Genomic DNA, 14,414 nt, shown 5'->3' on the forward strand with positions numbered 1-14,414 from the left:
TCGAAAGTTCGAACGCACCAATTGAAATCAGGTACGACCAATGGTCAGAGCCGGCCTGCTTTCGTCATCCATAGAAGTTGTTAAAAGGTCCCGCCCCGAACACATTCCAGGGCAGTTCTTACCGAGACTCCTTGCTGTCGGTCGGTGAGAAGCCACAAGCGTTACTCTCCCCATTCCGTAGTATTATCTTTTGAGAAACCGTCTCCACACTAGCAGTCATCATGGTAAGTGCGGAGAGGGGCGACATCCAGTCGGGAGAACGTTGGTGACGTGGGGGGGGGAGGTTGCCGCCATGTGGGATGGGCGGACGGGAAATAACTGTTTTTATACCTAATGTAATCGAATGTGTTTATTCAGTGATGTAAATCGTATTCCCTCAAACTACAGGCTCATTGGAGATTCCAACTACTAAATTATAGGGCGCGAGTAGTACTGGGCTTTTATACAGCAAAGGCCCGCGCGTCAGGATTCTTTCTTCGCATCGCATCTGTATGGGTGTGTTCCATTTGGCAGAGGGGTGGTTTTGGCGCGCCCCGGCCTCATCCATTGGGATCGCTTATTTTAATACAGTAGAACCCCTTCCCCCTCTTTTTACGTATTTCAGAGGACCAGAGAAAAATGATGTAAAATCAGGGAAATGATTTATACATAATATATAGGTGGGACTACAAAACAACATGAGAGGAAAACTTAAAGGGATACTGTCATGGGAATTTTTTTTCCCCAAAATGAATCAGTTAATAGTGCTGCTCCAGCAGAATTCTGCACTGAAATCCATTTCTCAAAAGAACAAACAGATTTTTTTTTTTATATTCAATTTTGAAATCTGACATGGGGCTAGTCATATTGTCAATTTCCAGCTGCCCCAAGTCCATGTGATGTGTGCTCTGATAAACTTCAATCACTCTTTACTGCTGTACTGCAATTTGGAGAGATATCACCTCCCTCCCTTCCCCCCCCCAGCAGCCAAACAAAAGAACAATGGGAAGGTAACCAGATAGCAGCTCCCTAACACAAGATAACAGCTGCCTGGTAGATCTAAGAACAATAGTAAAAACCCATGTCCCACTGAGACACGTTCAGTTAAATTGAGAAGGAAAAACAGCAGCCTGCCAGAAAGCATTTCTCTCCTGAATTGCAGGCACAAGTCACATGACCAGGGGCAGCTGGGAAATTGACAAAAATTTCAAAATTGAATATAAAAAAATCAGTTTGCTCTTTGAGGAATGGATTTCAGTGCAGAATTTTGCTGGAGTAGCACTATTAACTGATGTGTTTTGAAAAAAATGTTTTCTGATGACAGGATCCATATAAAATGGGGTTTCTACTGGATATGTTTAGCTTATTATGGCTCAGGAACTTGTGCCACCGTGTGCAGTGGAGGAGTGAAGGTTCTTGCAGCATCTGTACATGCGAGTCTCCCTGCACTATACAGTTCTGTGTAAGACTTGACTTGCTGACTCACAGGCCTGAGCACATGTTCAGCCAAGGGCTATTTCCTGCACCAGAAGCAGAACATGTAGAGTAGATAAGGGAGAGCAGAAATAGCAGCTTACATTAGATAGTGTAGCTGGGACCCAGCAGTTAACATTCATGCTGCTCCATGGAAACTGCTGGGACTGCCGCAGGCACTGTGATTTACAGCCAAGTTTGAATCGGTAATGCTGGATGATTGCAGCAGCTCTTGGCATGAATCCTGCATTCTGGAAAATGTTGTGCCTCAGACGATGCAGGTGTGAACTTGACCCTCCAGCCAAGGTGTTCTGTTTAAAATACAGGTATGTGACCTGTTATCCAGAACGCTCTGGACCTGGGGTATTCCGGATAAGGGATCTTTGTCATTTTGGATCTTCATACCTTAAAGTGACACAAACCCTTAAAGTGATACTGACAAAAAAACCCAGACTTTTTAAAATATGAATGTTCATCAAAAGTTACCTAAAAGTCATGTTGATCATTTTTTTTGCTCACAGGTTTAAGTAATTGTTAGTTGACCTTTTGCCAACCTGGCTGTCCCTTCTTAACTCGTCAGTTTCTCATGCTTAACAGACTCCTGCTGCACAAATATGGCAGCCCCCTAATACAGGAACATGGGGCATCAGGCAGGTAATGTAAGGCATGGCGCAAATATTTTATGGCAAAGTTATAAGTTGCTTTCAAAGGCAATATTATGATAGATGTAAAAAAAAGTTGAATTTCTGGTGTCCATATCGCTTTAATAAAAAAACAAATCAGCCTATTGGGTTTATTTAATATGTAAATTATTTTTTCAAGTAGACTAGACTTAAAGGAGAAACAAACCCTTAATTAAAAAAAAACTACTTTACATAGACCCCTCCCCCCCAGCCTATCTTCTACCCCGGGCAAATGCCCCATGCTCTTACCCCTCTGTGAAAATTCTGTCCAACGGAGTTCATGGCAGCTATCTTCTTCTCTTCGGTAATCTTTGGAACGAGAACAGCATAGCGGCACCTGCTCAGTTGAAGCAATTTTCTGCGTACGTGCAGAAACTTGCTAAATTTGCAGAAGCGCCAGTCTCATTCCGAAGATTACCGAAGCGGCTGAAGTTGGCGCCAATGAACTCTGCTGGACAGAATCTGCACCGAGTGGTAAGTAAAGAGTAAGGGGCATTTGTCCGGGGTAGCTGCTAGGCTGAGAGGTAGGGGGGGTAGGGTCTACTTAAAAATAATTTACATATTAAATGAATAGGCTGGTTTTGCCTCCAATAAGGAATAATTATATCTGAGTTGGGATAAGAACAAGGTAATGTTTTATTAATACAGAGAAAAAGGAAATCCTTTTAAAAAATGTGAGTTATTTTATTTTTATTTTTTTGCCTTTTTATAAAGAGTACACCTCAAAAACTGTCTGGCAAATAAAATGTTAATTCACAATTCAATACATGAGTTATTTTTATTTTGCCATGGGGGCTTCCATATCTGCTCATTATATATTCCTCACGTGTCGCACTAACAGCAGGCACAGCATTACCTGTGTGCTTGGAGGCAGCTGCTCACTGATAAAAAGCCAAGTCATACTGCGACATGAGGAGCCTGCTGTGTATTCCCCCTCCCCTCTCTGCTGTGTATTCCCCCTCCCCTCTCTGCTGTGTACTGCTCCTCCCCTCTCTGTGACGTCAGGAGGAGAGCGGTCACATGGTCTGCAGAGAAGCTGCATTCATTTCCGACTTATTGCCTGCTCTCCAGCATCCACGAGCAGCCCTCCTTGCAAACCTTTTGCTCTTCAGTAAATTCACTCTGCATTCCTTTGAACTAACGGTTTACAGAGTTGGGAGGGGGGAAATTGTACTCTTTGCTTTGAGCGTTTGCTCGAGGCTTGTTACTTGCAAGATAAGGTGAAAGAGCTGTGACAGTGTTCCTTCTGCTATCCCATCCCCACACAGACCTTGCTCAGTGCCTGCAATGTTTATTTTTGATGGACTACCTACTGCCTTCTCTCTTCTTTCCTGAACTATTTAACCCTTCCTACACTTCATCCTTCTCAGTTTTTCCTGCTTCCCAAGTATGTTCTTTTTCTGTTCCCTGTCACCAGTCTTGGCAGTGCACTCCTGTTATATAAGGTATAAATAAACCATAAGTCAGTACTATTTGTAGGACCTGCACTAACTCAATGATTCCCAATGGCACTCTGCAGTGCCACAGCTCTACATTTTCTAGCCCACCACTGCCTTTCTCCTCCCTGCCCACTAACTTGCCTTCAGACTGGGCCCCCTTAGCTCATAACAAGGTTACAGATATATAGAAACATTGGGGTAACAGTCACCCTGCTATAGTTGCAGGAGTACCCAGGGCACAAAGAAGCACTCATCCCAAATCTCACACTAAATGGCCTTCAGGCTGGGCCCCCTTAGCTCATAACAAGGTTATAGATAACATTGGGGTAACAGTCAACCTGCATTAATTCCAGGGGCACAAAGAAGCACTCACCCCAAATCTCCCCCTAACTGGCCTTCAGGCTGGGGCCCCTAGAGAAAGCTACGACAGTGTATATTGTATGTTATTATTACACACTGAATATAGTGTTTCAGTGCCCAATAGCAAGTACACTAAGGTACTGTTCTTTTGAGAAACTGATTTCAATGCAGGATTCTGCTGGAGCAGCACTATTAACGGATGCATTTTGTAAAAAACATGTTTTCCCACGATAGTATCCCTTTAAGCTTTCTGGACAACGGATCCCATACCTGTACTCTAACAAAAGAGAAATGAACCCTTTTATGGAATCTTGTGAAAAGGGTTTCAGGTTTAGAGAAAGTTGGTGACAGCACTGAATGACAAGTGGCTTTTGTAATGGTCTCATGGCATTCTCCCATACATCCCCTCATTTTCTACATTTTTATTGACTGCCAGTATGTAGACTTTTTGTGCCAGAAGTTTTTAAACCGTACATTAGGGCATGATACTGTGCTATCCAAGATGGATCCACAAAACCTTGAAATTAATTGATGTGAACATCTCTATTCATCTGAACACTTTTGCAATTTGATTTTCCAGTTTATTGGTTTTTAAATATACAATTGTAAGCTGCTAACACTAGTTCTCTTTGAGGGCCAAAGATCCTTGGGTTTAACTGGTGCAGTTGGTACAGTTGACATGTATGCCCAGATTTTATTGGGCAGTTTTGGCTGATTTACACCATCTACACCACTTACTCATTTTACACCATACTACCTGACAAGCATGTATGACCAGTCAGAGGGAGCTTCATACAGATGATCCTGTGCAATTGAAGATTTTTAGGCCTGACAAATTTGTTGGTTGGCCTTAAAGGGGTATTGTCATGGAAATTGTTTTTCCAATACGAATCAGTTAATAGTTCTGCTCCAGCAGAATTCTGAACTGAAATCCATTTCTCAAAAGAGTAAACATATTTTTTTAATTTTAAAATCTGGGGTAGGGCTAGACCAGGGGTCAGCAACCTTTACTATCAAAAGAGCCATTTTGCCCCCTCTTCCACTAAAGAAAAAGTCTGGAGTCGCAAAACACAGCTTATAAACTTTTAAAAGTTGTAACCTTTTTTTTAATTTTAACTGTTACAACAACAGAATACAGAATTGCAGTGTGTATGTGTAGGCCTACTTTGAAATAAATTAAACTAAATTAATAGCCCTATTAAATGCTAGTGTTCTCATCTGTTTAATGTGACTTCTGTTTCTGAAGCTCCATGCTGATCTTCCTTCTCTTGTCTTGAGTGTGTGACCACGGTAAGGACAATGATGAATCATCTTGCTGTGGCTCGGTTCACTCCTGGGATGTCTATACAGCCCTCGCACCTGCTGGCCGCTTCCTGAGCGACCGCGATAAGCTAACCGTTAGCTTACAGCAGTCACACATTCAAGAAGCCGCCAGCAAGTGCGAGGGCTGTATAGACGACGTGACAGGCAAAGCCGCAAGACAGAGCCACAGCAAGCAGAATGGAGAGCCGCATGAGGCTCCGGAGCCGCGGGTTGCCTACCCCTGGGCTAGACCTTTTCAAAGCTGCCCCCAGTCATGTGACTTATGCTCTGATAACCTTCAGTCACTCTTTACTGCTGTACTGCAAGTTGGAGTGATGTTGCCCCCCCCAGCAGCCTAACAACAATGGGAACTTAACAGCTACCTAACACAAGATAACAGCTGCCTGGTAGATCTAAACAGCACTCAGTAGTAAAATCCAGGTCCCTCTGTGACACATTGTTATATTGAGTAGGAAAAATGAAAAGCAGTTCCATCCTGAAGTGCTGGCTTTTTCTGAAGGCACATGACCAGGCAAAATTACCTGAAATGGCTGTCTACACACCAATATTACAACTAAAAAAATACACTTGCTGGTTCAGGAATTTAATTTTATTTTGTAGAGTGAATTATTTGCAGTGTAATTTAGAAATAAAAACATCATAAAAATCATGACAGAATTCCTGCAGCTCCTCTTCATGTATTGCTGTTCTGCACATGAGCAAACAGAACAGTACATAGGTTGGCATATATGTGGCCCTACATTATTGATCTGTTTGTCTTTGGGATCATCAATTGCAATCTTTAGGCTCCCTGACACACTGACTGAACTTTGCGAATATCAGGTTTTTGACTTGAAAAAGTCATGCGTTTGAGCCAAATACCTGCTATTAGTCTAAAACTGCGGATGTCTCACGGCTAAAAATAAAAAGTTAATTTAAATTACAAGAGTGATCAGGTTGCAACATCAACCGTTAAATACTTAGCAGAATTCTAAACCAAACCTTGTCAACTGAGCTTTTCTGTAACCTCATGAACTGGAATACTTAGTTTCTTACATAAGCAGTGGCCCCCTAAAGCCTCAGTTCTGTATTAGCACGGTGTGCTTAGATGTAAAAAAAACACCCCCTATAGAATTTCATAAAATCTACAGTGCATTCTCTAACTACTCATTTCTGCTGATGCCTTGAAAACAAAGGGTTTGTTACAAAAGTGGCCACAAAAGATGTGAAAAGGACATCCCTGTTGCAGTGGCTATTTCAGTATTTGAAAGCTTTACCTTACAGAAGTAATCCTGCTGCTGATGACCTTACACGAATTAGACATCTGCTGATTTCAGCTGGTTTATAGAGTAGAAATGGAAAAAAATCTGTATGTGAAGCATATGATTAAGCTTCTGCTGAGCTGAACAATGGAGTCTGAAAAGCTTGGGAGTGCCAGTAACTGCTGAACAAAACATTCATCAGTTGAGCTTTGCATGGGATTTTGGGAGTGACTCAATGCTATTGCGGACACATTTCTAAGAGGGGAATAGCTGGTTTCTTGGTAACTTCTTTAAATGCAGAATTTATAAAATATTTGGTAAATCCCTATGAGGTAAAGAAACATAAATTAATCTGTTATTCTTTTGCCACTGGCAAAACTGCTGTTTATCCTTTTCCATGGGATAAACAAACAGCTTTTTAAAACTGCAGGTTATACTGTACAGATCTCTGCAAATGTCTGTGCTTATCATGTAACATAAGGAGTGTCATTACATTGTGATGCGAGTCGTGCAGCTATGCCCATTGGTCGCCCTCTAATCCTTCTAGCGAAACAAGGCATAGCAGTATCACACCGCTTTCTTATATATACAGCCTATGCTGGTCAGGTAACAGTTTGTGTATATATGCATATAATTAAAATAACCATACCCACTTGCTAGGCTGCCTGCACCAGGAAGGATACCCTCATTTGGGTGGTCATGTTGCTTCTCCCATCAGGCTTATGTATGTGCCATAATGGGCAAAAGCTGCTGCAAAAATTTTCTTTGCCACATCTACCCTAGGATTGGTCTTTATTATTGTGTGTATTTTTAAAAAATGATTTAACCGTGTTTCAGCAGCTGTCTGGTTGCTAGGGTCAAGTTTATCCTAGCAACCAGGCAGTGGCTTTAATGAGACTGGAATATTAATAGGAAAGGCCTGAACAGAAATAAGTAATAAAAAGTAACAAACTGTAGCTCTGCACAGCAAATATTTTTTGTGTACAAATCTGCATAAATGATTTTGTTCCGAATCTCGTTATTGGTTTATTAAATGTCATTCTTGAACACAGTTTTTTCACAACGTTAATTTATTTAAAGCTTTGTATGGGTAAAATTGTAGTGGGCAGTGGAAGTCCTGTTACATTCTTTTCTAATGTGCAGCCATCAGCCCTTTATGCTAAACTGGTTTGAACGACAGTACTTCCTCTTAGCCATACACTTCATCACTGTTTACAAATGCAAAACCTGCTAAGATATTATTTTATTTCTTGCAGCGTGAGTGCATCTCTATCCACGTTGGTCAGGCTGGTGTGCAGATCGGCAATGCCTGCTGGGAACTCTATTGTCTGGAACATGGCATCCAACCTGATGGGCAGATGCCCAGTGATAAGACCATTGGAGGAGGGGACGACTCCTTCAACACCTTTTTCAGTGAAACTGGAGCAGGAAAGCATGTCCCCAGGGCTGTCTTTGTAGACTTGGAACCCACTGTCATTGGTGAGTACAACAGTCACATACCTTTTTTTCCATAATGAATATAAATGTAATTCTTATCAACTTTCCTATATAAGTTCATTAATACATCAGTGGCTGTAATTAGATGTCATTTCTCTTGAAAGCACGATTTCCCTTTTATATTATCGGCACACAGGGTAGAAAATTTTTTTTTGTTTAATGTACGTTTTAAGGTTGGTGGAGTTTCCCTTTAAAATACAGCCTGTCTTTCTGTACAAATGTTTTCCATTGTGTCAACAAGTCTTCCTCCATACAAGTCCTTTAGAGTAATCCTAAACTTTTTATATTATCCATATTATTGAATTCCGTAAGTACTAGATAGCTTTATTTTAAGCCTATGAAGGACAACTTTTCTCAAGTATGCAGTTCATCATTTCCCATTCACATGGAAAGAACTATGCCACCATTTCTACCTGTTCTATCTATTGAACAGGCTTTTTTATTTCTTTCAGATGAGGTGCGCACTGGCACATACAGGCAGTTATTTCACCCAGAGCAGTTAATTACAGGGAAGGAAGATGCTGCCAATAATTATGCCCGTGGCCACTACACAATTGGCAAGGAGATCATTGACCTGGTGCTGGACAGGATCCGCAAACTGGTAAGTAATATGGTGGCAAAAAGTCCTGCTCTGATTAAGATGTTAAGACCACACGTTTCCTGCAAAAGCAACTATACCACACCTATACTTAAAGGAGAACCAAACCCTTAATTATAAAAAAAACCCTACCCTACATAGACCCACTCCTTGTTACCCCCAGTAAATGCCCCAACCTCTTTACATACCCCTTGGTGTAGATTCTGTGCAGTGGAGTTCATGGGCGACATCTTCTCTTCGATAATCTTCGGGTCTTCCTGCGCTTATGTAATTTCCGTCACTTTCGGTGCATGCACAGTTGTCGATAACCGGAAGATTGCTCCAACTGCGCATGCGCCGATAACACTGACCTCTCCCGAAGTTTACCGAAGAGAAGATGGTGCCGTGAGCTTCACTGCACAGAATCTGCATGGGTAAGTAGAGGTAGGGGTTAGATGTAGGTTGCTTATGTATTCATTTTAGCGATATAATTGTCCTTTTAAAAGAACGAACATCAGTAAAGAAATATAAAGGTTTCAGGGCTGAATTCATAAAAGCTTGCATACTGGATATAAAAAAAATATTTTCTTTCATGCAGGCTGACCAGTGCACAGGTCTTCAGGGTTTCCTGGTATTTCACAGCTTTGGAGGTGGCACTGGTTCTGGATTCACCTCCCTGCTAATGGAGCGTCTCTCTGTTGATTATGGAAAGAAGTCCAAGCTAGAATTTGCCATCTATCCAGCTCCTCAGGTCTCAACAGCTGTTGTTGAACCCTACAACTCTATCCTCACCACCCATACCACCCTGGAGCACTCTGATTGTGCTTTCATGGTAGACAATGAGGCCATTTATGATATCTGCCGCAGAAATCTAGATATTGAACGCCCATCTTACACCAACCTGAACAGGCTCATTAGTCAGATAGTGTCTTCTATCACAGCCTCTCTAAGGTTTGATGGAGCCCTGAATGTTGATCTCACAGAGTTCCAGACCAACTTGGTGCCCTATCCCCGTATTCACTTCCCTCTTGCCACTTATGCCCCTGTCATCTCTGCAGAGAAAGCTTATCATGAGCAGCTTACTGTAGCTGACATTACAAACGCCTGCTTTGAGCCAGCTAACCAGATGGTGAAATGTGACCCTCGCCATGGTAAATATATGGCTTGTTGCCTGTTGTACCGTGGTGATGTGGTACCTAAAGATGTAAATGCAGCTATTGCCACCATCAAGACAAAACGTACCATCCAGTTTGTGGACTGGTGCCCAACTGGTTTCAAAGTTGGTATCAATTATCAGCCCCCAACTGTGGTTCCAGGAGGAGACCTGGCCAAGGTGCAGCGTGCTGTGTGTATGCTGAGCAATACCACTGCAATTGCTGAGGCCTGGGCTCGTCTGGACCACAAGTTTGATCTCATGTATGCCAAGCGTGCCTTTGTGCACTGGTATGTGGGTGAGGGTATGGAAGAGGGTGAGTTCTCTGAGGCCCGTGAAGACATGGCTGCCCTGGAGAAGGATTATGAAGAGGTTGGTGCAGATAGTGCCGATGCAGAAGATGAAGGCGAAGAGTATTAACTTTAATCTGTTTCTCTTGCGTTGTGCCCTTTTTCTATTGCTGAATTTTCCCTTCTGAAGTCTAACTTTTTTTAAATAAAGCGCCATTTTAAATGTGGCTTTAAAGTCTGAATATCCTTGAATTTCTGTATCTTTAAAGTTGTTGCCATTCTCAGAATTCTGGTTGAGATTTGCCCATTTGTTTTAAAAACATCTTCTGCCATGTGGAACAGGGGACCAAGTTTCTTTGCTCTCCAGCATAAGTACATTGTTTTTCAGTTACCCCTCTTTGGTGCAAGCACTTAATTATACATGCTAAAATATGGCTCTTCCCCAATATTAAATGAATACCTGCAGATTTCATTAACCAATATTAACTGAATACCTGCAGATTTCATTAACCTATATTATGAATATAAGTTCAATAGGTATGGAATCTGTTGTCTAGAAACCCATTCTACAAATGTTCTAAAAACTGGAAATGGAATTCCCCACAGTGTAATGATTAGAAATTAATTGTTGCTCCATTTGCTTTTTTTTCTGTAATGTGACCGTGTTAACAACATTAATTTGAAGTTGATGGCAAAACAAGTGAATTGGATTTTTTTATATTTTATGTAGAGATCCCATACCCCTACTTGTGTTTAAATGTTTTAAGTGTATTTTTCTGAAGAGGTGATGAAGCAGTTTTAATGCTAATTTGTGCATTTCACTGTGTGTATAAAATGTTGAAATAAACAATCGGCAGAACAGGATTTTGGTTTGACTTTATTCTGCGCAGAATTACCATTTAAAAGACATTCACACTAATTTATACATTTCTTTGGGGTTTGTTTGGTCAAATAAATGTGCCTCAAAGCTCAGCTAAAATCATGGTCAATCTTTACCATTCATGCTTGAGCTTAAACTACTTTACTCATTCTGGTGCAGTGACATCCTACGCCTTGCTCCTCACCCTTTAGATTAGGGTTCCCCAACCTTTTTTTAACCATGAGCCACATTCAAATGTAAAAAGTTGGACTAATAAAAGCATTAAGAATGTCCCAGGGGATGCCAAATAAGGGCTGATTGGCTATTTGGTAGACCCAATGTGGAATGGCAGCCTACAGGAGGCTCTACTTGACAGTACTAATTTTTGTGCAACCAAAACTTTACCAGGTCTAGAATTAAAAAATTAAGCACCTACTTTGAGGCCACTGAGAGCCCTCTTAAGGGGTTGAAGAGCTACATGTTGCTCTCAACCCACTGGTTGGGGACTTCTGGTTTAGGCCATGTAATGACTAAACTGTATGTACACTCAAGATGCTGAAACTTTTAGCATGGACCCAGCAATCACATACTGTTGGTAAATGCTTGGAAACAAAATAGAAGGCTCAACTAACTGAACAAGATTTAGATCTAGTAAGATTCAAAATAATGCTAAGTTTGGCAGCATTGAATTGCTACTAATGCATAATAGTTCATACTAGTGGTGACCACAGACATCGATCATAACTACCTGTAGCGATGCAGGGTATTTCACATATCCTCAGAAAATGAATCTAATGAAGGATATAACACTGTCCCTGCCTGTTATAACTCATGTTAGTTTCATATTTGTTTGAAAACCAGGAGGTTTGAAATCAACTTCGTCATTGGCAACATCAGTTCGATGCATGCCATTTTTAATGACTGCAACCAACCCCTGAGAGAGTTGGGATTAAATGAGCTTCTTGATAAATTGTCCAGGCATGTCAGATCATTTTATTCATGTGTCCCTTTCACAACATTAATCTAAAATAAAATATTTGCAGCATCTCTGTACATAAAGCTGTTTTATGTATGTGGGGTTTAGATTAGGCCGCAAGTGGAACAACACAACTCTGCCAATACCCCATATGTCTTGCCCTTTGTTTTGCAGATCATACTCTTACATCTTTCCTGGCCCTGTCAGCATGACCTCATATTCATTCTTGATGGCTGCCCTGACTGTATCCATAAAAGCCCTTTAGCAGTAAATATCTGCACCACCAAAAATGCCTTCAGGAGCTCTATGGATCTTCTACTTTGTTGACTCAAAGCAGGGCTGCTGTCAGTGAACTGAGCTTAAAGAAGTAAACCCTTAATGATTAAAAATACCAAATTTAATAAACAACTTATTGCACCACCCTAAACTTTCAGCTTCTTGATAGCAGCAATGATCCAAGACTTCAAACTTGCCACAGGGCATCACCATCTTGGAAAGTGTCTACGACACTCACAGGCTCAGTGGGATCAGCCTTCTATTGTGACGTTTATATTCTGTGTACAGTATATTTTGAGTTGGTCCCCACATTCATTAACTGACAGCAACACAGAACATGTGCAGTGAATCAGCAGAAAAGAAGATGGGGAGTTACTGGGGCATCTTTGGAGGCTCATATCTTTACTACTAAAGAGCTGTGGTTGCCTTGGGCTGGAATAGAAGCCCAAAACATAATGTACAACATTTCTAGCTACTTCTTTAGTTAAGCTTTAGTTCTCCTTTAAGGACCAGCATACAATACATACTTTAGGTATATCATCATTCAATATTCTTATGTCTGTATATATATATATATTAAATATTCTTATGTCTGCATATATATATCTGTATGTCAGCATAGACAAACCTGTGCATTTTGCATCATAATAGCTGAATAACAGCCCTGTAGCACCATGGCTGATTAGCCTCACTGCAAATGCTACTGGGACTATGACCATAGCCCTCAAAGCAGAGAGCTGCTTGTAGCAAGTGCAATTTTTTTCCAAACAATCCCAGTGGGCCAGATGCTGCATAGTAAGCTACTTTCCACATTGTTTCCTCCTGTTAATCACCACAGAAAAGCTGCCAAATTGACATTGGTTCAGATTGTTCACCATAAAAACTTTTTCCAATTACTTTCTATTTGTGACCATTTTTCTAATATTGAAGTATAAAGTTTAATTTTTCACCTTCTAAAGCAGCTTGTGGGGGTCATCGAATATTTAACTGTTCTAAATTGATACATTTAGTTGATACATTTGTTATCTTGTCCCTACTGAGCAGAATTCCTGAGTATCATTAAAGGCAGCTGTTAGAATTGATATAATAGTTGCTAATATTCCACAGATGCTGCTGAGAAATGTATCAACTAAATGTATCATTGTGCCTGGATCTGAGCTGCCAGACTGAAACACCAGAGATCAAACTTTATGCTTAAATTTTGGGAGAGTTGGAAAAAATAAAAGATGGAAAGCATTTGAAAAAAAGTCTGTTTATTGCGAACAATCTGAAAACAACTGAACTGAAAAAAGTGTTTGAAAGGTGAACAACAACAACCCCTTTAATACGGGTCAATGTGCAATGTTGCACTGCCTTTAGATGCAGCTCTTCGGCAGCAATGTGTTCAGAGAGTGCGGATGTCCTCTGGAACATACAGTAACCTGCACCACTTTCAGGTGAAGAATAGGGAATGCATGGGGCTGCAGGAAAACACAGCACTTAGCACCTGCCTAGGGTACACAGCCTGCTCAGACCATCCACTATATGCCTTGGGAGCAAAGCATTAACAGATCCTCAAACAAGGAAAAACTGTGACTATCCAGAAAGTGAAAATCCAACTTCTAATAAAAACGGAAGCTCGCCCCATATGGGACTTGACCTGGGTGCGTGGCCCCGGTGCCTATGATTATGTATCTCTAGATGCGAAATGCGTTAGGACAGTTGCTTTTAACTTATGGAATAAAGAACGAGATTTTATCCAACTTGGTGTGTCTAAGGGAGTGCATGCTCATTCCACTGTTAACAGATCCTCACCAAATTAGAAAAGTAACCTCAGAAGTTTCAATAAGGAGAACACAATAAGGTAACATTGCCCAGTTCTACTGTAAATCCTACCTAGCACTCAAGCCTACAACAAAATACTCTTTTGTCTGAAGCTGCTTAAATCGAAAACATTGATTTTTTTGTACTTACAGAAAGGATAAATATGAAACAGAAGGCCATGTTTCCAGATATGCTGGCTGACCTTGAATAAACCTTGCTTTCTGCATCTCTCCTATTAGTGAAGTCATGAGAGGATGACAGATAAAATATTTATTGTGCAGTCTTTGTGCCATTGCATACCCTTGATTCACCATTAGTAGTGCAGATAAATCATTGCATTGGAAACATTCATCAGGACTGCTAAGCAAAAAAATGGATTTGGCACTAGGTGACCCTCCCTTGGGCTCTGCATGTGAGCAGCTCGGTGGTTCCTGAGTTGGCTGCTTAGTTCCCTTACTTGAGCTATCACTTCTACAGTTAAGCTA

At 41.0% G+C, this 14,414-nt stretch overlaps 1 protein-coding gene across 1 annotated transcript; it reads left to right on the forward strand.

Annotated features, from left to right (window-relative positions):
- The first annotated feature begins 134 nt into the window (after nt 1–134).
- Nucleotides 135–10,257, forward strand: tuba1c.S (tubulin alpha 1c S homeolog). The gene is given in 4 exon segments (NM_001087320.1): nt 135–224; nt 7,755–7,977; nt 8,448–8,596; nt 9,171–10,257. Coding segments are annotated over 4 exon segments (1,350 nt in total). The 5' UTR covers nt 135–221; the 3' UTR covers nt 10,146–10,257.
- Nucleotides 10,258–14,414: the final 4,157 nt, after the last annotated feature.

Source organism: Xenopus laevis, chromosome 2S (genome assembly GCF_017654675.1).
Source record: "Xenopus laevis strain J_2021 chromosome 2S, Xenopus_laevis_v10.1, whole genome shotgun sequence".
NCBI lineage: Eukaryota > Metazoa > Chordata > Amphibia > Anura > Pipidae > Xenopus > Xenopus laevis.